The sequence below is a fragment of the Anomalospiza imberbis genome, chromosome 14 (genome assembly GCF_031753505.1).
Source record: "Anomalospiza imberbis isolate Cuckoo-Finch-1a 21T00152 chromosome 14, ASM3175350v1, whole genome shotgun sequence".
Taxonomy (NCBI): Eukaryota; Metazoa; Chordata; class Aves; order Passeriformes; family Viduidae; genus Anomalospiza; species Anomalospiza imberbis.
In genome coordinates this window covers 6,564,092-6,591,133 of record NC_089694.1, presented here as the reverse complement: position 1 = coordinate 6,591,133, position 27,042 = coordinate 6,564,092, and the positions used below count along the sequence as shown (strand labels likewise).

The 27,042-nt window shown below is 45.1% G+C and overlaps 2 protein-coding genes across 2 annotated transcripts in view; both read left to right on the top strand.

Annotated features, from left to right (window-relative positions):
• MSN (moesin) overlaps positions 1-14,442 on the top strand; it is a 41,722-nt gene extending 27,280 nt beyond the window's left edge. Inside the window, exons 3-13 of the mRNA XM_068204684.1 lie at positions 3,947-4,042; positions 4,560-4,834; positions 5,284-5,367; positions 5,710-5,856; positions 6,327-6,423; positions 7,483-7,646; positions 8,028-8,158; positions 8,803-8,963; positions 9,464-9,556; positions 9,972-10,205; positions 11,235-14,442. Of these exons, the coding sequence (XP_068060785.1) occupies positions 3,947-4,042; positions 4,560-4,834; positions 5,284-5,367; positions 5,710-5,856; positions 6,327-6,423; positions 7,483-7,646; positions 8,028-8,158; positions 8,803-8,963; positions 9,464-9,556; positions 9,972-10,205; positions 11,235-11,399 (1,647 nt within the window). The 3' untranslated portion in view covers positions 11,400-14,442. The remainder of the gene's footprint in view (positions 1-3,946; positions 4,043-4,559; positions 4,835-5,283; positions 5,368-5,709; positions 5,857-6,326; positions 6,424-7,482; positions 7,647-8,027; positions 8,159-8,802; positions 8,964-9,463; positions 9,557-9,971; positions 10,206-11,234) is intronic.
• A 4,752-nt stretch (positions 14,443-19,194) lies between these two features.
• LOC137482405 (adrenodoxin-like) lies at positions 19,195-24,402 on the top strand. Its single transcript, XM_068204683.1, has 4 exons — positions 19,195-19,478; positions 23,122-23,246; positions 23,649-23,778; positions 24,036-24,402. Exons 1-4 carry the CDS (start codon positions 19,447-19,449, stop codon positions 24,154-24,156), a joined length of 408 nt encoding a protein of 135 aa, XP_068060784.1. The 5' UTR covers positions 19,195-19,446; the 3' UTR covers positions 24,157-24,402.
• Positions 24,403-27,042: the final 2,640 nt, after the last annotated feature.

The window sequence follows — 27,042 nt, the reverse complement described above, 5'->3', positions numbered from 1 at the left end:
TTCATGTTTGCTTAAGCTTACAGCACAGGCTGATCGAACCCCTCTTGAATTTTGAGTAACTCCATCTGAATTGAGCTGTGTTTGGAATAAAGGTGGTTGGTGTCTCATGGCCTGAAAACTAAGCTTTTTGAGGAGGGAGAGTGTAAGAGAAATCTTTAGCTACTACTAGGTCCTACGTAGTAGTGTTTAAACACATATAAAATGGCTCTGGAACACTTAATCCACAAGGTGAAAGCACTGAAACCAAAACTCACTAAGGTAGTTTCATGGTAGAAAGCAGCAAGTCTCAGGAGAGTGGCTGGCTGTCCCAGCAAACCCCAGAACTCTTGTTCCTGTAATGAAGGATTGTGGTTGAGTGGTATGAAAATGTATCTCAAATTTCACAGGAACATGTGGAAACTTTCTGACTTTTAGAAAAGCAGTAGTTCCAACCAAAAATAGACTGCTTGTTGCTAAAGATGTCAATGGCAAGTGGTAGTAAGTACAAAAACTTGGAGATCCTGTAGTTTAGCACTTTGGAAGGAAAAATTAGAAGTACATCCACCAGCTAAATGGAGGTGGAACAGTTGAATATTTGTGGCTGTAAATGGAGCCTAACTTGGGTACTAAGTTGGGGTACCTGGAAGACCACATTCTAAGTTGGTTTTGACTGGCATATGAAACTGCAGGTGTGGCACCAGTTCAGAACTCCTCCAGGAAGAAGGTTAGCTGCCAGTTTCTCTCAGATATACTAGACATGCCTGTCATAGAAGGGGAGCGAGACCTGCCTCATCTTTAACTAGGGCAACACTCAAGGCACTTGTACCATGTTATAGCCTGAGATGATTTGGCCTTTGATGCAGGAACGTGATCCAAGTGCTACGCCTTTTCCTCTGCTTGCATGCTGTGGTCTTGCCTGTGTGTAAATAGTGCTTTCATCAGAATCTGTACTTGCTTGCCAGTGTGGTGGTGTGTTTCTTGAGCTGAGAATGACAGCCATTTTTCAGTTATCATCTTGATGCTTAAATGTACATTTAAGAGGCTGCTTATGGCTCCCTCTTCTGCTGTGGAGCAGCACCCAACGGCAGGAACATAGTTCAGAGGGAGCTGGGTGAGTGCTGAGGGGAAGGACAGGAATTGTCATGCAGACCTAGAAAACATGGAGTAAGAAGGACTGAGAGAAAAGGTTACCTGAAAGATCTTCTGTTTCTTCTCTGAACATAACTAAGAAAACCCTAGTAATGTGTGCTTAGACTTTCTGCAGAGGATAAAGTGAGTCCCCAGAAAGGCAACTTTATCCCAACGTCAGTATGGCTTACTGAGTAGAATTTTAAGCTAAAAGTAGTACTCAATTAACAGTTTTGTAGTAGCTGGTCAAGGTACTGTGGGACAGCTGGATTTTAAGGCTGCATCCAATCTGTTGCCCATTGTAAACCAAGCTTTACCCAGCAGGCTAAACAAGACCCAGGGACTGACTTAATGCTCCCCCTGGCATGAAGAAAAGATGCTGCTCTCCAGATGAGAGTGTAGATTTTAGGTATTTAAGTATTATGGTCTGTGTTAAACAGACTCTCTATTCTCCCATCCTTTGTGCCAGCCCTTCTCCATCCTTAGTCACTGCCAGTAGCTGTTTGCTTTTTGGAACCTCTCACAGTTCATTAGGGCTCTGAATGCTGTACACCCCCAGACGTAATTATGCTGCTGCCAGCCAGATTCCTAGCAGCTGTAGAAAGCTGTTTCTTCTTCATGCTTTTTCCCCTTGCTAAATGGAACTAAATAGCCTGCTAAAGCTGAGGAGGGAGGAGGACTGTCCTCCCTTCCTTAGTTCAGTGGCAGCTTGGGGCTGTGATGGTGAGTGCTGTGCTGTCTCCCCTCTTCTCCAGCCTCTGCTATTGCTGTGCAGGCTTCTGCTGTGGAATAAAAGTCCTTTTGTGTGGAACCACAGTGTGGAGCCTTTCAGCTCCTTGCTGGCAGTCCAGCCTGTTGAATACCCAGGCATAAGCTGCTGTCAAGTGGAAGAGAGGAAAGCAGACCCATGCAGTCCAGTGAGGAGCTTCCATCCCATTCATATGTTAATGCTTTCAAGAACAGAGCTATCCTTGGGCTCTAGGACAGCCTTTCTTCCCCTCCTTGAACCATCTCCTTCCAATTACAGAATGTGCTGGGTTGCAAGGGACCCACAAGGATCATTGAGTCCAACTCTTGGCCCTGCATGGGGCCATCCTCAAGAATCACACCATGTGCCTGACAGCATTGTCCAAGTGTTTCTTAAACTGTCAAGCTTGGTGCTGTGACCACTTCCCTGGGGAGCCAGTTCCAATGCCCAACCACCTTCTAGGTGAAGAATCTTTTTTTTCTGGTATCCAGCCTAAACCTTCCCTGACAACTTCAGGCCCTTCCCTTGGGTTTGGTCTCTGGTCTCCACAGGGAAGTGATCAGTGTCTGCCCCTCCTCTTCCCCTCACAAGGAAGTTGTAGACTGTGATGAGGTCCCCTCTGAATCTCCTCTTCTCCAGGCTGAATGCACCAAACTCTCAGCTGCTCCTTAGAGGGCTGCCCCTCAAAGCCCTTCATCTTCATTGCCCCCTTTGGACCCTCTCTAATATCTTAATATTAGAGATTAATATATTTCTTATATTGCAGTGACCAAAACTTAATGTATATAGCGAACCCTGACTCTTCTCCAAAAGCCTCCTCAGCTGTGTGCATCCTGCTGCGTGATGCACAAGTGACCTATATCCCCTGAATCTGCAGGGGCTCTAGCCCAGCTCTCCTGTTCATGTTCAAGCAAGACAGGCTGAATAATTTCAGGAACCCCAGTGGGATGATGTACATGGACTACATGAGCTAGTGTAGGTTTTGTCTGTGTGTGTGCCATCAATGGTGTGCCTCTGCTGAAAACTGCATTTGTTTTTTCTGCCTGAAAGGAACAAAGGCCCTAATGCTGCTTTTGGAAGGCCAGATGAAATGTCTGATCCAAGCCCTAAACAATCCAATTAGTGATGTGTTTGTGGGGAACCTATGTCTTTGGTATTGTATCTTGCCAAAGTAGAGATCACATCAGAAAGGAACAGAGTGCAAAATTCTATCAACTGACCTGGCAGCTGGTTTTCACAGGGCAAGTCTCAGTCTCTGCACCAATGTTAGCCCCTTGCTGCACCCTGTGGCATGTCCCAGGCTTTTCCGGGCACAAAGGGGGATGTCTTGATAGCAATCAGGCTTTGGAGAAACTTCCCCCTCCTTTTAACCAAGAGTGGCACTGTACTGCAGTAGTCTTGCTGCCCCACCACGAGGCTCTTGTCTCTTGTCACAACATGTCTTTAAAGCCTTCTGAATTCCTATTTACATAGCATGCCTGGTGTGCTAGGGAAGTAACTACAGAGAGAGCTCACACAGTGGTGTAGTTAATGTCTGTGGTGGCTCTTTGTCCTGGCACAAGAGATAGCATATGGATTTAGCCTCTGCACTTCCTCTTAATGGTGCTGCTCAGTAAAGAGCTGTATGAAAGGCCTGTCTATAGCTATCAGTGGAGTGGAAACAAATCTTAAAGTAGCACAGCCTAGCAGGATGATTCATGACTTGCCCCGGAATAGTACATTTGCATGATAAGTGTGGGATATACCTGAAAATGGAGCTGTGTTCCTTAATCCTGGCAGTTACTAAACCTGTCGGAGCTGTTGCATTTTATTTTGGCTATACATGTTGGCTTATAAGTAGCTGAAAAAAAAAAAAAAGTCCCAGCTGTTGTTTACAAATAGCAGCAAGCCTTAAAGAGCTGAAGGAGTAGAAAGAATATTACACACATTCACTTAAGACCTCTTAGAAGCTCAGTCATCTTCCTGTGCACTGCAGCAGGAGAGGCAGGTGGGCAGGGCACTGTCTTTGTCTGAACATACCTCTGACATGTTTTCAGCCACTGGTACTTTCAGTCCATGTGGGGATCTTGCTAATAATCTCCTTTCTTTCAGGTTGTCAAGACGATTGGTTTGCGAGAGGTCTGGTTTTTTGGACTTCAGTATCAAGACACCAAGGGTTTCTCAACATGGCTAAAATTGAACAAAAAGGTATGTTTGCTCCAAAATTTTGCTTGTCCTTGTTCCCTTCTGAGAGTGCAGGGGCAAATTCAGTCCCCATACTTCTGTCAGGGATCTGTTCTTGCCTACCCATGCACCTCAAGTACTGCAAGATCAGTGAGTTGGTGTTGTGGTGTCCACACACTCCCTCCCCAGGGTATGAGGAGTTGTGGTATCTGACCTGGTCCTGCATTTAGCTCTGTTTACCAGGCCAGATTTGTCTACCCTTCCTGGTAAAACACTGATGTTGTGCTCATGTGAGCATCTTGGCTCGGGAGAAACCTGTAAAGTAACTTAGCTGCCACTGGTCATAAGTACTGGGTTGTGAAAATCCAGTGGGGAGAAATGACGAGGTATTTAGCAGTAAGTAATTGAAAATCCTTGCTTTTCTGCACTCTTCTGCATTGGAAAGGATAATTTTTTTTTCTAGAGCATGCTTGTCTTCCTGTTTGTAAACTGCTCCCTTTCACTTGTATATAGGCTATAAAATCTGCTAACTCTCTTCCAGGTAACAGCACAGGATGTACGTAAAGAAAGCCCCCTGCTTTTCAAATTCCGTGCCAAGTTCTACCCAGAAGATGTGGCAGAAGAGCTGATCCAGGACATCACACAGCGCCTTTTCTTTCTGCAAGTGAAGGAGGCAATTCTGAATGATGACATTTACTGTCCCCCAGAAACAGCTGTTCTTCTGGCTTCTTATGCCGTCCAGTCCAAATACGGAGACTTCAACAAAGATGTGCACAAGTCTGGCTACCTTGCTAGTGATAAACTGCTCCCTCAAAGGCAAGTGAACCTGGATAGTCTTACACATTCCCTTTCTTAAAGGGTTTGTGATTTCTAATTTTTTTTTTAATGTAGGGGGTGTTTTGATTGCAATGCTTGGAGTAAAATATAGCCTTGTGCCACTTTGAGCATTTAGATTAGTATTCAATTAATTAAGAGATTTAACCTTAAACTTCCTATTGCTACTCTGAAACAAATCAGAAATAGTAAGAGAAGCTCCAAAACAGAATACGCTACAAGGAGAAGAAACTGAATAAAATTTGTCATTTGTTAGAAGTCTGAATACTGACCATTGTCTCTACCTAGCCTTTTAATGAAGCTGTATTTCTCTGGAGTATTTTTGTTGGGGAACTCTGATGCCAATGGAGTATTTATTATAGAGTGATGTGATTGTGTGTGTACAAATATGTAGTTCTTGGTTTGAAACATCCCATGTATACTCTCTCTAGGGTTTTGGAGCAACACAAGCTTAACAAGGACCAGTGGGAGGAGAGGATCCAGGTGTGGCATGAGGAACATCGAGGAATGATTAGGTAACCAATGCAGTGTGAAACTGCTGTGTTTAAAGTAGTGTTAGTGTGTAATGTACAAATGCATTACAAAAAAATCTGTGACTTGCTTCAGGATAAACTAGCATTCTTCAGGTTATTTTGCTCAGAGTAACTAGGTTCACATGCTTCTGCTGGTCCATGTCAGCTGGCTGTTCTTAGTAAAACATGACTGAGTTTGTAGAGTTTGTAATTATCTACTAAGGTGATGCTTAGAACCTTTGCCAGCTTGTTGCTGCTCTGTCCACATGGGAAGATAGCACCTTCTTGCTCTAATGGCTTAAAGACTCAATAGAGGATATCTGCTTTCTTTTTTACATGCTGCAGAGAAGATGCTGTCTTGGAGTACCTGAAAATTGCACAGGATTTGGAAATGTACGGTGTGAACTACTTCAGCATTAAGAACAAGAAAGGCTCTGAGCTCTGGCTAGGTGTAGATGCTCTTGGACTCAACATTTATGAGCAGAATGATAGGTAATAAACCCCTCTCCATCACTACCTTCAGCTCCTTTCCAATAAAAAGTCATTCAAAATCAATCTCTCCTGGAATGCAAATCTTTAACTAAACTCCACAATTTCTATATCATTCTTGGCTGTGTTTTTGACATTGCCAGAATAATCCATAGAATGTGCTTCTTTGGACCAACTAATACAAGAAATTGGCAAATCTTTTCAAGATAGTTTCACTTTATCCCTAGTCTTCCTGCTGTAGATGCATTCTCCAGTTCAGATATTCATTAAAAAAACAAAAAAAGTGGGATTGAAAAACTGCTTCTTATATTTGTATTTGATCTGTGTGACTAATTTTGTCTGCTGATTTCAACTACCATAAGAGCACTGAAATATGAGGGTGGATTTGGTATAATTTTGAGCTTTATATTTTAAGTGAAGAATTTGGAATGACTTTGGGCTCTCTTATTTCTTTTTGCTTCCCATTTTTGCAGGCTAACACCGAAAATTGGATTCCCCTGGAGTGAGATCAGAAATATCTCGTTCAATGACAAGAAATTTGTTATTAAGCCTATTGACAAGAAAGCACCAGTAAGAAGCAAGATTCATATTAAGCTATTAAACTTTCAGCTTCTTAGCTGAAAAATTTCTGTGGGTTTGGTTTTGGGGACTTTTTGGGTTTTTTTGCACAGAGTCTTTTCATCAGTAGCATGAATGCTGATGTAAGCAAGGAGACCTGTTCAGGGCAGTCAAGTGATAGTTATGATTTTTTTTTCTGGCTAAGAGGGTAGAAATTTAATATAAGCTTAAGCTTTTAACATCAGTGGCAGGGAGTAGCCCTTTGCTTAGGGTTTCTGATTTTCCTAAGACTGTTCAGATTCTCTGATAATACAGTTAGGGATCTGAGGTATCTCTGTTAGCTGTGGATGCTTCCTTTGCAACCTGTTGGCTTTAATAGTGTGTAGGATGATCTTTTGCAGGTTTTCACTTTATTTAAAGCAGAAGCTTTAGGTTATTTTTTTAGGGTAGGCTGGAAGATTTTTTTCCTTGAAAATTTATATTGAATGTAATTGCTTTCATCTTTAGGGCCTAATAATTTCCAGTGCTAGCCAGTACCTTCTGTTCTTCTGGTCATTCTTGTTCCATTGCTGCTTGAAAGCATTTCCCTGCTGCTGCTGCTCCTTTTGAACAGAACAAAGTTATTTATCCATGGATTGTAACATTTGACACCCTTTCTGGCATAAGCCAATCCATTACATTCAATGTGGCTGGCCAGGCTATTATACAGATTATTGAGGTGGGAAGGAAGGTGGGAGAAGCCAGGGACTTGGTGTGCCTGGTAAAGCAGCCCTGCTGGTTTGTGATGAAATGGTGATGCTAAGATGCTGTGTGCTTGGTGCTAGGGATGTGTTACAGTGAAACCCAGAGCACTGGAATGGCACACTGGGTGCTCCTGCCCTGGGTGTGCTTGTCAGGTTGAAATCTATTCCAGAAATAAGTGCCTAACTGCCACCAGCAATGAATTAGACATTATTAAGAAAAGCTGGCTGGCAACTCTAAAAAGCTCGGGGTGTTAGGAGCATAGTACATCCACAAGGGGCTTCTTATGCTGAAAGAACAGGTCTAATGCTGCCTTTTTCTTGTCCCAAGGACTTTGTATTCTATGCCCCTCGGTTACGGATTAACAAACGAATCCTGGCACTTTGCATGGGGAACCACGAGCTCTACATGCGCAGACGTAAACCAGACACCATTGAGGTGCAGCAGATGAAGGCACAGGCTCGGGAAGAGAAACATCAGAAACAGATGGAGAGGTTGGTAGGGTTCTGAGTAACCTGGGTGTGACTAATCACTGCATGAGTAGCCTCATGTGCTAGATAAATGGCTGGCAGCACCTTAATCTGCTTGAGCCAGAAATACAGCAGGCTGGTTTCTGCTTCAGTAGGTCTAATGGGTTGATAGTAATGGTACTCATCACAAATGTGACTTCCCATTACTTTCTTGGACTTATGAACTTGTCATTGAGATGAATGCCAGCAGAGCTTTTTATTTTTGCACTTCTGTAAAGGGGTACATCTGGAGTAAAGCTCGTTATCTGAATGCTGTAGGGCACATCTTGCGTGTGCTCTTTTTGTGTGCTTACTAGGAAGTGCTCTAAGTTGGTTTGAAATTACATTGTGACTTCCTTCCATCAGAGCCCTGCTGGAGAATGAGAAGAAGAAGAGGGAGTTGGCAGAAAAGGAGAAGGAGAAGATTGAGCGTGAGAAGGAGGAGCTGATGGAGAGACTCAAGCAAATTGAGGAGCAAACCAAGAAAGCTCAGCAAGGTAACAGGAAATCTTTCAGTGTTTCCTTTGATGATGACTAGTCTGAGTGAGAAGGGTTCAAATAGTAAAGCTATGAGCATCTCTGAGCAATTTGTCACTCCAGTGTTTTGTGCTAACTGATGTTAGGGCTCTGGTTTAGCCTCCTGAAGCTGAATGTAAGCCCTCCATATGCAGTTGCTGAAAAAAGATATGCATTAAAGAAATGGGTAACAGCCAAGATATCTCTCCTGGCAGCAGAAGTACCTTGCCATTGTTCCTATGCTGGCTGGAAGCTTTATCCCAGCATATCTATAGAAGAAGGAGTCAAAAAGTGTAGCAGAGATCACACCGGCCATTGCTGTGGTGATTTATTATCTAATTGCTTGGCTAGAGTTAGTGTGGTGTTGCCCAAGCAAAATACTGAATGATTATCTACCCTTAGGTATGTAATTTTGGGATGGGTGCTTCCCCACAAATCCATTGGGGGTGGGCCTGACTATTAGTCTTATAGCTCCAAGAAAAATGTAATGGAGAGGACAGGGAACAGTTGCTTGCATCCCTCCTTTACCTGTCCCTCTGAAGGAAAACCCTTATCCAGACAGACTTTCCTCTTCTACTGCCGTTCTTTACTTGATCTGACTTGAAACATGCTCCCCTATTTTCAGAATTGGAAGAACAGACCCGCAGAGCTCTGGAGCTGGAACAGGAGAGAAAACGAGCTCAGGAGGAAGCAGAGAAACTGGCTAAGGAACGTAGAGAAGCAGAAGAGGCAAAGGAGGCCCTATTGAGAGCATCCCATGATCAACAAAAGACCCAGGAACAGTTGGTAAGTGGTGAACTGAAAATCAAGTGGGGAAAATAGTGAAAGGGGAAGCATCTAAGCTTTTGAAGCAAACCAGGCTGTGAATATAGTAAGGAAGCACTACGTTCGTAGGTTCTTCAACTTTTATCCTCAAGTAGATGAAAATATAAGTAAATACAAGTGTATTTGTACAGTAGATTTGTATTGCTTTTTGCCTTTTTTTGTATGTGATAATGATGAAGTGTTGCTTTCCCTGGTTTGGATTCAAAGAACTGAGTTTTGTAGCTCTGTTTTGGGAAGAAGGAAAAAGAGCCAACTCAACAACCAAAAAAAAACCCCACAATGAAACACAAAACTTTTTTGGCTTCCTTTCCTCTTTCATCATGGAGGTATTGGTGGGACTGAAGTTAACAGGAAGGCTTTCTCCTTACTGAAAAGATGTGTTTTCACTCAGGACTTGAAGTAAATGCTTCATTTAGCAAGTACCTTGGGTTTTGTTTCCACTAAAAGCCTTTCTTCTGCAGGCTGCTGAGATGGCAGAACTCACAGCTAGGATCACACAGCTGGAGCTGGCCAGGCAGAAGAAGGAGAGTGAGGCACAGGAGTGGCAGTATAAGGTAAAACAGAATCTGAACAAATGGCATACTTTCTGTGGAAGTGCTCTTTGTTCTGGGTTGTAACCTAAACTACTGCCCTAGATTCTATGCTGGACTTAATGCTTGCAAACTTGAGGCTGTTGTAAATACGCAGCTTTGGTTTTCTGCATGGAATGGGTGACCTATTCTAACTCTAATTAGCAATTTTTGGCTAATTAGACCTGTCGCCCATTTTCCATTAACAGTAACCATTCTTCAGATCTCCGAAGTGTTATCCAGCAGAAAACTTTGCAAATGATGGCGGCTGAGTAGCTTTGGAATACGCCCTTTCAGAGGTGCAAGGTTTCCTGTGAAAAGCACCAAGTGGTGCTTCTGTGAGAAGTCTCAGGCACTCAGGATTATACTGACTGACTCACTGTGGCATATCCTACTGCAGGCACAGAGGGTGCAGGAGGACCTAGAGAAGACCAAAGAGGAGTTGAAGACTGCCATGAGCACGCCTCATGTCACTGAACCCATGCACTCTGAGAATGAGCATGATGATGAGCAGGATGAGAATGCAGCAGAAGCCAGTGCCGAGCTGCGGTCAGAGGCCACCATCAAGGACCGCAGCGAGGAGGAACGCACCACTGAAGCAGAGAAGAATGAGAGGGTCCAGAAACACTTGAAGGTAAGAAACTGGCAGCAGAGTGTGTGTGTGGGTGCTGCTTCTACTTTTCTCAACATTTCTTGCAGCTGGAAGGTATTGCTGTTATTTAAAAATTGAGGGGAGATGCAGGGAAGGGAGATGATCATGATCTTGCCAGATAGCTGCTTAACCATTGAGTAGAGAGGCATCTTGTCTCTTGGCACTTGAATTCCATTTTACTGGAAGCAGTGAAGTATTTTGAAGCAGTGCCAACAAGCAGCATCTGTCAGATGTAGCGTTCTTTCTGTGAGTATTGCCAACCACCTGACGGCTGTTCATAGCCCTGTCTGAAAGGAATTGAAGAACTTCGTCTGATTCCTATCCAGCAGCTGTCTCTAACTGTCAAGTCTGGGTTGTATTGCAAAACTCTGCTTTGCAAAATCCTGGAGTAGCCCACTAGGGCTCAGCACAGAGACAGCACTATTGCACCATCTTCTTGTGAGGAACTCCAGTGTTCTGCTGTTCAATTCCAAGCATTTATTTGTACTGCCTGACTTGCACCAGGCTTTGCTTATTCTGCATTGTACTGTGGTGGTTACACACAGAGGGCTAGAGGTGCATTTTATCTTCTGCAGCAAGTTCCTTTTCTGGTGGAAAGCTAGTAATTCCTCAGATTCTGCAAGATGCTCCTGCTGTCTTCAGGGATCCCTCCACATGGCCATTCTTTTCAAGTGCAGGCATTAGAGACAATCTTCCTTAACTCTGCTAGATGAAAATAAATAGGTGACAGATTGCCTGATGTTTTATACCTTCAAATGTTAGGGAGAAATATTAACAACTTCTACAAAATCATAGATCTGATTAGGTTGAAGAGACCTCCGTGAGATCATCTGATCCCACTTCCTTGCTCAAGCAAGGTCAGCTAGAGCAGGTTGCCCAGAAGAATACACTGGGGCTTGTCTGTTTCCTGTCTCTATAGATACCGGATCTTTAGGAGGATCGGCAGGAAATCTTGTCCAGCTTTGAGTCTCTGCAGTGTACTAACATGTTGCTGTTTCTCCTCCTCCAAAGGCTCTTTCCTCAGAGCTGGCAAACGCTCGGGATGAAACCAAGAAGACAGCCAATGACATGATCCACGCTGAGAACATGCGCCTGGGCCGAGACAAGTACAAGACCCTCCGTCAGATTCGGCAGGGTAACACCAAGCAGCGCATTGACGAGTTCGAGTCCATGTAAACTCTCCCCTGCACCTGCTGCCCTGCACTCTCTTCTCCCCTCTTTCCCATCCTCTCCCATCATCACTCATAATCGTGCTATGCTGGAACCACTACAGAAGAGTGACCATGGTCTTATTTATCAAGTTTTGGGCAAATGCTGGAGTTAAGTGACAGAAGAAGGAATAGTAATTATGTCTGCCTGGGGTGGCTTGGGGAAGCAAATGTATATTAGGCAAAATCTGAAGTTGTTTGGCTTGGGGTAAAGTCTTAGTGTGTTAGGTTTGCCCACTGAGGTGGCTGTGTTGCTGTCTTCTCCCATTGTGTGGGGAGACCAGCAGATACTTGCACTGCATTAAATAGTCAAGAGCTGGCAGTCTGACACTCTGCCTTCCTACTAACCTGTGCAAGCTTCAGGATTAAGCTTAGTAGCCAGGGTCTGAATTTCTGACTTAACCCAGAGTCTGAATCATGTAGTTAAAAAGGGGAGACTGGAGCTTAGGAAGAAGGATTGAAGGTAAAATATAGACTTTCTCTCTAAAAGACCAAAGCTTTTGTCCTACAAAAATAAGCAGACCAAACAGATTCTGTGGTGTTCCTGCTGGTGTTACATTTTGTTGTTTAATGATGGAGCCTTGAATTTCCTAATCATGAGGCGGCCTTTGGAGTATTTCCACTGATACAGTGTGGTTTGAAGCCTCAAATTCTCTGCTTTCTAGAGGTTTTGTCTCTGGTCAATGGCTTTGTTCACTATCATTTGTCTGACTTCAATGTAACCAGTGAGGCAGAGATAGCTAAAGTACACTGCCTTCCTTTTTGGTTTTGCCAATGAAAACCTAAAGTGGGAGGTAGAAATGTAAAAGACTAAAAATTATTGTAGCTGTATTTTCCCTTGCTGAACAGATACTTTTCTAGTTATGTGAACAAGATTTCAGGTTTTTCCATAAGAGGCCTTTTTAGCACATAGTCGTTGGTGCCTTATGACTGTGTATAGATCTACTGTAGCTCAGATACCTTTAGTTTAAACTAGATGCAATCATAAAAAGTGATCAGCAGCTGGGGACCAAAAACTGCTCTCATATCTGGGTCATGTACAAGACTGCATCTGTCTTCCTGGCTACAAGCAGCATGTGAGGGGAGAGGCTTCTGAGACACTTGTCCAATTGCTTTCTTAGTCCTCACTAGCACTCTGCCACATCCCTGGCTCAAGTGCTTTTCCTTCCCCAGAAGGATGCTTTGGCCTTTTGTAGCTTTAAGAACAGAAGGCTTTCTCTTAGAAATGGGATACAAATGGTTGTGAGACTGGTCCTGAAAGCTGCTTGTGCCAGTTATTGTAATAACCATCACCTCCTGTCATCCAAGCTGCCCATGCTGTAGCTACCCAGAGTCCTCCCTGCCATTTCTGTGGAGGAAATAGCCATGTATGCTCAGGGTTGAATTGGATGATGCCTTGATCCCTCATAAAAGGAACTGTTAACCTTCAGCAGAGTCACCTTAAAAATGGGTTCCACCTAAAGTGAAGTCCTCCTTTGTTTTGCCCTCCTTGGATTAGCCTGTCCCTATAGGAAGTCATTAGGTTAGCCTGGGATCTATTTTCTTGCCTAGCATAATTCCAAATTTTGTGACCTGCTCAGTTTTGTTGATTCTCCTTTTGTATGATGTTACTGGTAATGGTGATAGAAGAAAAACATCTGAAAACTGGAGCATTTTCACCTCCCTAGTGTATGAAAAAAGGCAAAGGGGAACTGTGCCAAAAAATGCTCATGATAGTGTTAACAAACTGCAGTATTTCCCCAAGAATTCCTTGGGTGGCTGGAAACAACCTCACCAGTTCTGTGTTACTTTATTTTTTGAAAGCAATGCAAGTCTGTGTGGAGATCCATACAAATACCAGCCAACCTCTCTTAGAAGCAACATGCCAACCTATGCATGTTGAACCTCCAGGTGTGTCATGTGGGAGCCCCCTTCTCTCCCCTGGACACAGAGTGCTTTTGGGGGGCACATGACATGGCAAGCTTTTTGTTGGCCAAGAAAAATATGCCTCAGTACCATGAAAGTCACAAATGAAAGACTGGAGTTAAATTTGTCAGAACGTGTTTGCATATTCCTGTACTGAAGGTGATTGGCATTGGCTCTGCGTGAGTCTCGTTACTGGGGAACAGACAACCTTTAAACTTCTGTTTTGGTGCTTTAAAGCTGGTTCTCAGCACTTCTGCTCTGTCCATGGCAACTATTGATGCATTTGAGGGGAGAAAATCTTAACTAATATTTTAATAATTTCCTAACAAGCTGATGTATGGTGCCAGGAATATTTGTTCAAATAATAAACCAGTAATTTTCTGCTTTGATGGGTCACACAACACTGCTGAGCTCTCATGTATTATGATGTTGGCATGACTTCTGTTTATATGGTTTTTTAAACGTTCTAATTCCACATGGTCCAATAAAGGAATAGAACGGCTTGTGCCAGTGAGTCCACCTAACTCTTTGTAGTTGTTTCAGCCTGCCTTCTTCTTAACCAGTATTATATTCCAGTGGTATCTAATGATATTTGATTTCAATATTTCTAGCTATGCACAATTAGAAAATATTAGTCAAGGCACGGAGGGTATGTTAATGGTCCTCCTTCCCTTGGAAATGTATACTGTATTATAAAGATGATATTTTGCAAGAAAACTAATGTAAGAAGCTTTCAGTATTATGGTGAGATTTGTAGACACGTTTTTTATTTGTTAGAATACAGTGAATTGTTTTTCCTCTTCATGTTCCAGTTTAATTGGATAACTACTCCTCTTGGGGGTGGGGGGAGTTGCCACATGTTGCCTGGCTTTTTTTTTTTTCTTGTTTTATTTTTTGTTGCTGTAAATTATGTTGAAGGTTTTTGACCAGTTGTTTTACTGGATTATAATAAAACACCAATTCCTTAAGGTTGTGGAGTAATTCATGGGTCCATGTGTTTATCTGCAGAGAGAACCTTGATTAAGACATGTTTTTCCTGCTCAGAGGAGTTGTTAAAATCCATACCTTGTTCTTCCTGAAGTGCCAATAAAGTTCAGAGAAATTCAGCAGATTGTGTCTGGCTGCTTACTTAAGGTTTGCTTTAAGTCCAGAGCTGTGTCTCGTAGCTGGGCAGACCTGCCTTGTGGTGCCCAGAGGTCAGCCTGGGAGCTCCCTCACAATTAAGGAGATCTCTCTTGCACTCTGAAAAGGAACAGCTTCAGTAACAGCCCTTTCCCCTCCCCAGCCCCCCAGCTGTCCAGCTGGAGCCAGTACTGGAATTGACACTTCTTTGTGGAGGCACTGAGTATAAATGTTCAACTTGCAAATGGACTGGCCCGAGGGAGGGGACGGAGCTGCTGTGGGTGAGCTCCTGCAGTGCCCAGCCCAGGCCTGTGTGCATCCAGGTTAGCCTGGAGAGGCTGGCTGGGCCTTGGTGCTGCTGCTTGCATGGACACCCTGCCAAGTCTGTGCTGCCATCAGCCTGTTCTGGGGATTTGGGCACAGTTGGCTTCACAGCTGCCTTGCTGTGGCTGTCTCTACCTGTTCCCAGTGTCTCGGGATGGGTTCCAGCAATGGAAGAGTGGCTGCTGCCACCTTTCTGCTAATGAACTGTGTGATCTTTATTTGCAGCTGCTTTCTTGGTGGTTGTGAAGAGGGGCCTCACAGAACCTCTGCCTAATCCCTGCTGCACTGCAGAATAAGGTGGAGATTTCATTGGAACTTGTTAGTGCTCAGAGATCTGGTGCTGGGGAAGAGACCTGAACTTCTCTATAAACAAAACATGAAGTGTGGAGCAATTGAGGCTTCTGCAATCCCCACCAGGCACGGCTTGGATTCAGTTTCTACAGGTGAGTCTTTTTTTTTGGTTCCTTCCTTCCAGAATTCAAAAAACCTGAGCACTGGAGGAAATTGCATGTCTCCTTTAATGCTACAGCAGCCTTCAATTGAAGGTTGCACTGGTCTGGAAAGGTTGATCCTGTTCTTGCTGTTTCTAGTGCCCTTGCTTCTCAATGGACATTACCTTAGAGGCTTGAGGCTTAGTAATTCTCCATTAATTCTCCATATCTATATTGTTTGTCTTTGAAGAAATGGAAGTGTAAAGCATTAGAGGCTGAAGACTGCTACTGTACTGGACCATGTGAAAAAAAACATTGTCCTGTACAGACCCTATTCTTCTAGTTTGTTGTAAGGCATTCTGTAGTTTAGGATCAGAAATTTGTGTTTAACCTCTAATTTCTGTAGACAGATTCTGTTGGATTTGTTGGTCTGGGATGTTTCATATCCAGTTTAAACCATATCTAAAAATGTTTGGGGCCCATCTGCTTTTGTCTGGGGGACTGGGGCAGACTAGAGCATAAAAGGCTCTCAGAAGGCTGGGGGACTAGAAACACTGTCTTTTTGCAGGTTCTGCAATGTTGCTTTATTAAGCAGAGCAATTTATTAAGAACTCTAAAGAAAAGCCAAACTAACTCTGTAGAGTAAAATATTCATTGAGTTCAATCTGTTTGGTAGACTAATCCATTTGGCCTGAGATGCACTGACTCCAAGTAGGACAAAGTAACTGCAGAAAATAAGACTGATTGCTTCCTCCTCCTCTTCTTTACTCTTTCTAAAGCAGGGAATTGCAAGGGCACGGTCTTCAAATTCTGATTTGCTTTGATGCAGACAAGCCCTGTAGAGATTTCTCTAGGTAGATGAACAGCTTATTAATTTCTTGCTCAGGATAATATGTTTGGAGGGAAACACAAGCATTTTTCCATCATCCTAAGCTTGGTAATGTACAGGGTAAGGTATGATAATTGTAGGCACTCGTATGACAGCTACTGGAGCACCTACAAGGACAGACTGCAATGAGAAAGCAGAGAGCACCCAAGGCATGCCTTGTTTGCCCTGTACCATCAGTATGACTGCTCTGTTCCCTGCCAGCTTTGCAGCTGTGCATAACTCAATCTTGGCTGTAAAATTTAAATGTCTTATACCAGGGCATATAATCTCAGAGCATGTGACAACTGGCAGAGAACAGAATTCCTCTGTCACTAATGTCAACCCATAACTGTTGCATACCCATATGCAAAATGAGGCCACATGTGATGTTAATGTCTCCCTTGCAGAAAAATTACTTCTGTAAGAAAAATGCTCCATCCCTGGAAATGTTCAAGGTCAGGTTGGATGAGACCCTGAGAAATCTGGTCTGGTGGGTGGCACCCTTGCCCATGGTCAGGAGGTTGGAACTAGATGATCTTTATCCCTTCCAACCCAAAGCATTCTGTAAAAGAACTCTGGGCCTCAATGTATGAAATGCTAGGCTGAGGCTGGCTTTTGTCTTGCAGGTTTGCAGTTCCAAGTGCAGTTTGTAGGCAAGGGAGGAGGTCCCTGTGTCTGAACAACGCCTAAATGAGTATCTAGCTCCAGGTCAAATGAGTCTCTAAATGTTACTAGCAATTCCAAGATTAAGCTTTTCAGGAGAGGTGTCAGGATGAAGAGTATAGTGAAGAGTGGAAGAATGAGGCAGTATTAGAGAAAAAGTAACGCTGAAACTGCAAAAAGAAATACTGGATGCTTGTTGAAGATACTGTACCTTCAGCTTCTGGTTAGAATGCGCAGAACAGGTGTTAATACAATTTCTGGTGAGCAGAGCTAATTTAAAAATTACAAGCCCCCATGATTGCTATAGCCTGTAGTAGTGCATCATCCTTTAACGAAATGCAGGCTGGGATTGGTCTTGAGTCAACAAGTTTGACTGAAGGGGGTGTGAAATAAGCTGTTCTTGAGCTGGGAGGTTATGGTGAAGGCTGTCTATGCCCCACATGCAGCACTATTGCACTCCCATCCATCTTTGACGCATCCTTGAGTAGATGCTTGAAGGAGAAGCATGTGCAAGTGAAGGTCTTGGCTGGGGCACAGTAACTTCTTAGTGGCCTTCACCCAGCCAGGCAGCAGCTGCATTGTCAGTCGTGGCTGCTGTCCAGAAGCCCTGTTGGGAATTCATTGTGATTTCTTGTTGCAGTGCCAGCCCATCTCTGATTGCATGTCTGCCCTCCTGCTTCCAGTGGTGAGAATATGGCTCTTGCTCCTTTTGTTTGTCATTCTCAGAAGGTTGCTGAACATCTAGGGAAGGTTCGAATGGGGCAAACAGTCTTTTTTGAGAGATGCTGAAATTGAGGCACATTTACATTCTCCCCAAGCCCCAGCCTCTGAGGCAGTATCTGTGACTTGAGCTCACTTGGTGTGTGCACTTTGTCCTGGATCTGTGCTCAGTGCATCTCTTGTGAGGCAGCAGAAGCACTCTGTCTGGGTTTGAAGGCTAGCAAAAAGTCAAACCAGTACAAGTTGTTCTGTTTGCTTTTATTAGCAACTTGCTCTGGAACAGGAAAGGTGGTTAATGGGTTTTAAAGTGACAATGGGAAAAGTGAATTTTAGTTTTGTTCAGTGCTTTAGTTGTGTGTCAGCAAGCATCCCTACAGGAGTATTTGTGAGGCACAAAATAGGTAGGAGGGGAGGGGTAAGCTGTTCTTGCTTTTCCAATTATTGAAGGCTGCCTTCTGGAAATCTTCATTATTCTTGGGTCTGTGTGCCTGCTGCTCTGACTACAGTACCTGAGACTTCCCCCATGGGACCAGCACGAGCTTGCCTCTCTCTCCACCTGAACAGCATGGGCAGTGACTGAGCCAGGGCAGCTCTGCCTGCTGGCAAGAAACTCTAACAGTGGTCAGAGGAGCTGGGTTTGGTATCTCAAAAATCCAAGTATGCTTCTTGCTGTGGAGGGCTGCAAAGGTGTTGTGTAGCTTCTGGTTGGGTTAGGCCAGTGATGATTTCAGTGTTCTCTTCCTCGTGCAGAAGTCAGGGCTGAGGTGGAGTTGAGGCAGCACACAGGTGTTTTGGATATTTGCATGAGAGTGCCTAGACTGGGGGGAGGGAGGACCACATTGTTTGGTGTGTGCTACAGAAGATATTGGACAATGTATTTCAAGCTAGGAAACCACTTCCTTACCAGTGTGTGCCAGCACATGACTGGATGTGTGGGCATAGCCACTGCACTGACAGAGTGTGGCCTGCTGGCAAGAAACCAGGGAGGTGGGGGGCAATGTGCCTGTGTGCTCTGCTGGGAAGTTGGTTTCTGCCAAACCATACTTGAAACAGAGCTAAGGGTTCCCTTCAGCTGTGTCTGGCCTTCTTATAAAATATGTGCTGACCTGTGAAGCAAAACTGTGAGGGTTTTTTTTTTTTTTCTTTTTCAAAGTGATGGTATTTTTTCTTCGTTGATTTAGTTGGTTGTTTGGTTTGAGTTTTTTATTGGCTGGTTTGTTTTTTTTGTGGGAGGGGTGGTTATTTGCAAAGCTTTCTATTTTTGTGCCCTTGGCTAAATGAACAATGATTTACTCTAGAAAGGAGATCTTGCTTCTGCCCTTTCTCAGTATTTCAAAGACCTTAAAACAGATTATCCAAAATCTGTAAGGGCCTGATTCTCTCCTGCCCCAGCAGAATTGTTTTGCTTTCATCTGGGAGGAGCTGTCCCCTTTGCTGCACCTCAAAGTCTCCCTGACTTCCCTCCCTGCATTGGCCTCTCTTCCATCAGGTGACATTGACCTGTCACTTGCTGTGCTCTGAGTTCCTGGCAGGGAGAGGAGTCAGTGCCAGACAAACACACAAATGTCCTTGCTGTGGAAACTGCTGTGCATATATCTGATGTATCTCTCTCAGCTCAAGGTTTGCTGGAGAGATAAGATGCTTTGTGGTTTGTATGTGCTGTGGCCCCTCTCCTTGTGACAAGCCTTCTTGTGTCTCTTGTGACAAGGCTTGCTTTCTTTCCAAGGAAATGGCTGAGAGACAGAACTGGGCTGTCTGCTGCATCTCTGTAGTGCCTGAAAAGCAAAGGCAGAACTGGCCAGAGTCTCTCAGCTGCAGAGGCTGAACAGAATGGTTTTAAGTTTGGGGATGAGATGGAGCTCAAGAATTTGGCTTTGAAGTCTGAAGCATTTGTGGCAGCTTGTAGGAGAGAGCAAACCACTTGGAAAAGTTGACCTGAGAATTATTATTATTATTTTTTTTTAATCCTTTATGCATTGTCCATGAATTTGTCTCCACTGGAGCTGTGTGAAAGGTGTGTTTGAATGCTTGAACACCTGCCTTTGAACTGAAGAATACATTTCCCTCCTGGCTTATGGAAAATACTTACATTCCTTAATGTCTTTGATGCTTTTTTCAGAAAGCCTAAGCACCTCTTTCCAAACCTTCCAACCTGAAAGCTTTGGGTGGAAAACTTTCATTTTGGGGCAAAAAGCCAAAACTTTCTGGTTATCTTCAGAACTATGAATCCAGTGCTCTGTGTGTGTGTGTCTGTGTTGAGGCAGACATTTTCTATCTTATGCTGTGTTTTTTTCCCTGTACAAATTGCTTAGCGAGTCCAGTATCAACAGGTTTTTTTTGCTTATACTGGCTACCAGTATGTTATTGCATTTAAAACCTTGATTAAAGCAGACTCCCACCAAGTGGTGAGCAGTAAATTTGGTGGAAGGAACCATTCATTCTCTTGAGGTGAGAGCTATTCCCTAACTCCACAGAAACCAGGAATTGAAACTGTCTTTGCTGTTGTATTTTTGGCCCTCAAATTCATATTGATTTACCCTGTAGAAGAGGGTAGACTAAAGCAGTGACTGTGTTTCTGGGAGTAAGTTAAGAGTTTTCTTCTGCAAGGCTTCAAAGCTTAGTAGTGTGGATTATCAGTTAGCGTGAAATGAATGCTAGTTATCTGCACCTTTATAGTATTTTTCCGCAGAGAGTTTAGCAAATGAGCAGCTGAGTGTGGCTGCTTCTCACCACCATCATGTGAAGTAAGTGAATATTCACATTTTAGAGATGGGAGCCTGCTGTGTTGGGTAAGGCAATGACGTGGCTGGATGCCATCTTGTCAAGAGCAGAATTCATGTGTCTTGCTTTCACTCCATTGCTGTAGGAACTGTGTGCCACTCTCCTCAAGGCAGCAGTCATCAGCACTCCTGCCTCTCTGCTCTTCCAGCCCTCAACTTGCAACTCCTCGTATGATTAGAAATCACAATTAATATTTCTCCTGAAATTTGATTTAGTTCTGGCTCCTAAAAGGGAAATCTGTAAAGAGAACAAAGAGAGAGCATTGCTCGGAAACCGGCATGTGGAGGTGACGTTTCACATGTTCCTGTGCTTCAACCAATTCCCATGCCCTGGTGGGCTGGACTGCAGCAAGATCCAAGCACAATCCCTTTGTCCATCCTTCCTTCCTGCTTCCCCTCCCTCCACCCCCAGGGAGGCTGTCCTACTATATTTTTTTTTTCCTTCCCCCCATCCTCCCAGCTGTACGTATAAGTCCCTAATCAAGCTGTCCTTGCACCAAAGGACAGCTCAGGGGACACGGAGCGGGTCCCAGCAGCAGGATGGCTCATGGCATCTTGGGGCTCATGCGGCCTTTGCGGAGTGGACTGAACACCAGCAGAATTCGCCTCGTTTTTCTCTGTGCTGTGACTGAGCAGCACCACAGCCCAGCAAAGTGGTGGGCAGAAAGAGGCTTCAGCTCCACGCAAGGGATCCAGGATGCCCCTGGGGAATCGAGGTGGGTGAAATGCTGCCTTGCTGCATCCAAAGGGATGGGCAGGCACCTCTGCCGTGCCCCATAGCAGGAAGAGGAGAGAGGCCAGCGAAGCCATGGCCTGTGGGAGGTGGGGGGTAAGACCACCACGTGAGGTGAGCAGATGCTGATGGGCAGGAAGGTGGTGCCAGGACCCAGCCCGAGAGGTGCTGCTTCCCGTCCCTGGAGCTCTGGGGACCTGTCAGAGGTGCTAGTCCTGCCTCCAGAGCCGTGGGGGCCACAGCTGGTGGCTGGGAACCGGCTCATGAAGGTGACAAGGAGTTCTTTGGCCCATTTCCACAGCAGGAACTACTGCAGGCTCCCTGCCAGCCTTTCCTCTCTCTGCTTTAGGGATAGTTCAGGAAGAGAAGGTAAAATAAATGTAATTTGTGGATCTGCTAGACTAGTATGATCTGGGTGAGATTGTAATCTGCTAGGCATTGAGACAGAGATCCAACCATCACAGAAAATACAATAAACTCTTTTGCTATCTGACCTTAGAGAAAAGTCACAGTGATAACCCTGCTTGGTGGGATTTATGAAGACTCGTTATCAATGGGATTTCTTTCTAATTGGTTTGTTGCTTATGAAATTGTCGCTGGCAGTACCTGTAGGCATCTGGCTGGTTTGTATGGCCTTGGAAAGTATCTTTTAGGGAAAACATTGACAGGGGGAAGACCTGCTTTCTTGAAACCTCCTTCACCACTTTCCTGTGTCACGAAATGTTTGAGATTTTATTTTTAAGAGGAAATAATCAGTTGGCATACACTGAGTTTGCAGTGTTGAGTTTATCACATCCTGGTAAGATCTTTCCAAACCTCTGACCATTATCCAGCTGAAAAATCAATTTGGTTGCAGCATTAAGTGGAATTCTATCACTTTACCATTTCTATTGTGTAACAAATTATTTCACCCATAAAGATAAACCAAACATTGCCTAGAAACATGCCTATTTTCCATAGAAATTGAATAAATTACTCTGATTCATCAAAAATGAGGAGGATTGTTTTGTTTTGTTTTGACATTTGAGGACTAGGCTTTAAATTGTGTATTTAGAAATATCTGTAGGTGTCTTTATGAAAGAAATTGGTGTATCTTGTCAACCTGATGAAAGAGAAGCTTCTCTTGCATCAAGCTCAAGGACACTGGAGAATGCCCTGGGCTTTGGGATGATGGGCACTTGGGCAGTGCCACACTGAGAATTACTGGGCAAAAGGCCCAACCACTTCCAGGGTTCTGCCTTCTTTCAGCACAGGAGCTGGGACCTTTGGGTAACTGGGACCTCCTATATCTAAGTGAGCATTTGGTATGTACTAAGAAAAAAAAAACAACAGTGTTTGCTCATGTGCTTCGTCTAGCAGATAGAACAGTCTTAGAATATACTTGTCTTGGTGAGAAATCCTGAACACTGCTGTCAGTGTAGCAGCCTTCTCCAGATTGGTGTGAGAGCCTGGTCAGGAGGAGATGAACTGGATGCTGTTTCCCTTTCATTTGTAGATGCCTTTTCTGCAAGTTATCATTAAGAGAAGCTCAGAGGAAGTTACTCAGCCCAGTAGCTCTGTAAAAGCTAGGGCTGGGCATGTCTCACCACAAGAAGGCTCCCTGTGATGGAGTTAAGGAAAGGCGTGGGCACTTCGTGGAAGAAAAAGCAGCAGAAAAGGAACAATCATCAAGTAATCCCCTTGGGAAGGGAAGGGGAAGCAAAACATGAAGGACAACAGCCCTTCTTGCTGGATTAGTGTCTGATCCTGAGCACTTTGCTTGTAATTGCATCACTCTGCCCAGGATTAACAGCCCAGGCCTGGGACTTGCAAATGCTCTGCCTGCCTACACATGCTCCCTCTGCCAGCCAGCCCAAGCAGGGGCAGCACGTGAAGAGCACCTGCACTTGTTTGTGCACAGATAGACATTTATTCTGTGGGCTGTTTGATGAAGTGGGAAAGATTTTGGGGCAATTCAGATTTGCCTGCCACGGAGAACTGATAATTTGAATTTTTTCTTATGTGCATGGCACAATCCTTTGAGAAAGTGTTTGCGTGCACATTTCCCTCTAAGTGCCATGTCTCTAGCACTCATCCAAAAGACCTTAGTTGTGGATGTGCAGAAAAGGGTGGACTCCTCTGATTTTTGCAAATTTGTCTTACAGCTCTGAGGATCAGGTGACAGTGCATTTTATAAATCGGGATGGAGAGCGACTAACGACCACAGCCAAAGAAGGGGAGAGTTTGCTGGAAGTGGTAGTCAATCACAACTTGGCCATTGATGGATTTGGTAGGTGTTGCAGCAGGATATGTGCATGTGCTGTTAGGGCCAGTGGGTACTTAGGAGTAGTGCAACTGTACATATGCCACTGTGTTCTGCCAAGACCATAAACAAGCTTCCCTTCCCCACCAGCTGCTTGCTGAGTGGCTCAGCATGCTGAGATGGCAATGTAACCTCACACTGTCACACTGGCATTCCAGCAGCCTGTCAGTGCTTTTGGCTGCATAGAGCTGATGTAAAAATTTGAGAAGAGACAGGCTGGAAACTGCATCCATCTGTTGTGTTTCCTAGCATCTCTTTTGACATGCTCCAGATCTGTTAAAGGGCCTTTTCTCACAGTGTTGCTAAAGATGGTCTCTCTCACTCCCTTATTTTTCCTGATTTGCTGTCCTTCCCTTGCTTCTCCACCAGGTGCCTGTGAAGGGACATTAGCCTGCTCTACCTGTCACCTCATCTTTGACAAGGATGCCTTCCAAAAGCTTGATGCCATCTCAGATGAAGAGCTAGACATGCTGGACTTGGCATATGGACTCACTGACACGTAAGCCTCCCTTGCTGATCACAGCAGATCCTCAAGCCTCTGAGGCAGATTCTCACCACGTGGCATCTCTTTCCAAGGGGATGGGGCTTGTTCTGTATTATACCTGTGCCTTGAGAGCTGCTTTCTCTTGAGGGCCAGCAGATCTTTAACACGAGCTTTAGTGAACACTCATCCCGATCTGGACATCCCAGTGTGGGTGGGGGATTTCTCCATTTACTCTGGGAACAGAGGAGCCTCACTTCATGTTTTCTTCTCAGATCACGCCTTGGCTGCCAGGTGTGCGTTAAGAAGTCGATGGATGGTCTGACAGTGAGGGTCCCCATGGATGTGTCGGACATGAGGAAGCAGCTGGAGGTTGGAAAGCAAAGCAAACAGTAACTGGAAACAACTGCTGCACAGCTTACACCCTGATTTAGGTGTGGCAGGGTACTCAGCTTTTGGTTGACACTATTGCTTTTTGTGGCTGGCTCGCAGTAGGCCATAAAGGTCTGATTCAGTATAAAAGGCATGTTTGGCAAATCTCTTATTTAAACAAGGCATCATGCTTAATAGGGTCTTTGGTACGTATTTTAAGTGCTTAAATGCTCTGCTGAATGCAACTGGATGAAAGTGCATGGCTTTATATTTCCCTGGGTGGGTGTCAGTAAATATTTCTACTGTATGTGACTTGCTTTCTCCTTTGAAACTTAAGAACTCTGCTATTCTGAGTAACTGCTGAGAATTTTGCAAGGCTTTGCTCTTGAAAAATGGAGCAGACTTTTCCAATTTGGGAAGCTTAAGAAGAGATTACTGTTTGCAAGTCAGCATACTGATGGGCTTGGTGATGTAGGCGACTTGAGTTTGGTCAGCAAGAGCATACTGAGGACATTTGTGTGCTGACAGTTCCTGTAAGCAGGAACCACTTCTATGAGTTTGAGATGTTTTGGGTCCCTGAATTGTTCTGTGGTGTGAGTGGCCACTTGCTCCAAATGTTAAATTTTCTCATTGCTGTACTATCCCACATGTCAAATAAAATTCTAACAATGAGCCTTTTAGACCTACAAGATGCACTGTTCTGGTACCATGAGGCTGGCTGGAACAGAAGGAGATGGATGGAAATTTGGTTGGCTGCATTAAGTGCAGCGCTGCCAGCTGATCAAAGGAGGTGATTGTCCTGCTGTACTCAGCACTGGTGGGGCCTCACCTGGAATACTGCAGGTAGTTTTGGACACCGAATATAAAAAAGACATTATTCTGTTAGAGACGCTCCAGAGAAGGACCATGGGAATGATGAAGGGTCTGGAGGGGGAGCCTTATGAGGAGTGGCTGAGGTCACTCCTGGTCACTCCTGCTTTGCTCAGCCTGGAGGAGACCGAGGTCAGACCTCACTGTGTTCTTCAACATCCTCACTACGGAAACGGAGGGGCGGGTACCAATCTCTTCAGTCTCATGGCCAGTGACAGGACTCGAGAAAATGGCGAAGTTGAGTCAGGGGAGGTTTAGGTTGGATCGCAGGAGAAGGTTCTTCACCCAGAGGGTGGCTGGGCACTGGAACAGACTCTCCAGGGCAGCAGCACCCAGCCTGAGTTAGGGATCACTTGGACAATACTCCTCGGCACACTATGTGATTCTTGGCACGTCCTGCACAGGGCCTGGAGCTGGACTCGATGATCCTGAAGGGTCCCTTCCATCTCGGAGCGTCCTGTGATTCCACGGTCCTGTGATTTCCGAAATGTCAGCGCGACCTCGGGGCCTAGGCCGCGGCGGCTGCAGTGGCGGCGCTCTGGCGCCAGGGGGCGCGCGCGGGGCGGCGGCGGCTGCCAGCAGCAGCAGCAGGAGGAGGAGGAGGCGGAGGCGGCGGGGCCGCTGCGCTGTGCCCGTCCCTCCTCCGTCCTCTCGCCCTGACCGCTGCCTGGGCCTGTCTCGGGGAGCCACAATTGCCATTGGTGTCTAATGGTCTCTGTGCACCTCCATGCCTTCCTGCCGCGCCCGGCGTGGCCTGCTGTCCCTGTGGGCACAGGGTGGTGAGTGACACTGTGAATCCTCTCAACAGGCTTTGTCTGCCTCGCCGATCCTTCCTGCAAAAATCGGGACAATTGCTTATCCGTGTCCGAATTTTATCCTTAGCAGAAGGGTACCTGCAGGAAGGATTTCTGGCATGAGCCAGAACCATGTGCTCTGAGAGGTGATGGCAGCAGGGTGGGTTTTGTAGGGTCCCAGCCCTGTTTGGGGACCATGGATGTGGTGATGTGCTAAGGCTTCAGGTTTGTGACTGGCATGTGACAGGATAGCCCTTGGCTTTGTCATACATCAGAAAAGTCTTCCAGGCTGTGCCTGTTTCTCCCAAATCTCTTCCAACTTGTCCCAGGTTTACTGTAAAAAAAGTGAAGAGAATAAATATGGATTAAATGAAAGCATTTAAGCCATCACCTTCAGTAGCACTTCAAGTCTCTCCCCCTCCTGATCCTGCCACTTGCAAAGCCAAGGTGATCTGGAGCTTTGCAGTCCTACCCCTCGGTCCCCACCTTGTGAGCTTGAAGCTGGAGCCCCAGCTGCTGCTGGAAGATGCCAGCTCTCTGCACGCATCCTGGCAGGATGGCAAGGGAGGGAGCAGCTTCTGGCATGGAAGGGTTGAAGGACTGCTGTATTCCTCTTCAGAGTGTGGGTGACCTCTGAAGAAAGAGTTTCTAGGACAAGCTGTTAGCATTGAAATGCAGGGAGTCAAAGTAGCCCGTGCTACTCTGGTGGGACTGTCTGTCCCTCGAAGGTGCCATGGGATAACAGAGAGGCCTCTGCACAAAGGAGCTGCTACAAAGGATGAGGGAGAGTATGTCTTGGAAGACTGGCTTTCCTGACAGTTGAAACATCAGAAATAGAATTCAAAAATTTAAAGTAAACTACAGCTGCCTTAGGCACTTCTGTCGTGTTTCTGTCAGCCTGCAGGATAAGGAAAGAAATCATATATCCTGAACAGAAATAAGATGAGGCTGAACTGCATGAGTCATTTCTCTTCAGAGCAGATGAGATGGACTTGTTTGGCCTTGGTCTAAACTGGGAGCAGGCCCTGAAGGCTCATCCCTTCCTGGATGGTGACCATGTAACACGACTTCCTAAGAGCCTGCAACTGTTGGGGCAGTGGGTAGGGCTTTCATCCAGTATGTGACTGGCCATCGTGGTCTAAATGATCTGAAAAAGGGCAGAGAAAGAAGGGAAACCTGTTTGCATCTCAGGGCTATACATTAAGGGAAACTGGCCTTTCTGGGGCAGAAAGCCAACCAAGTGTGT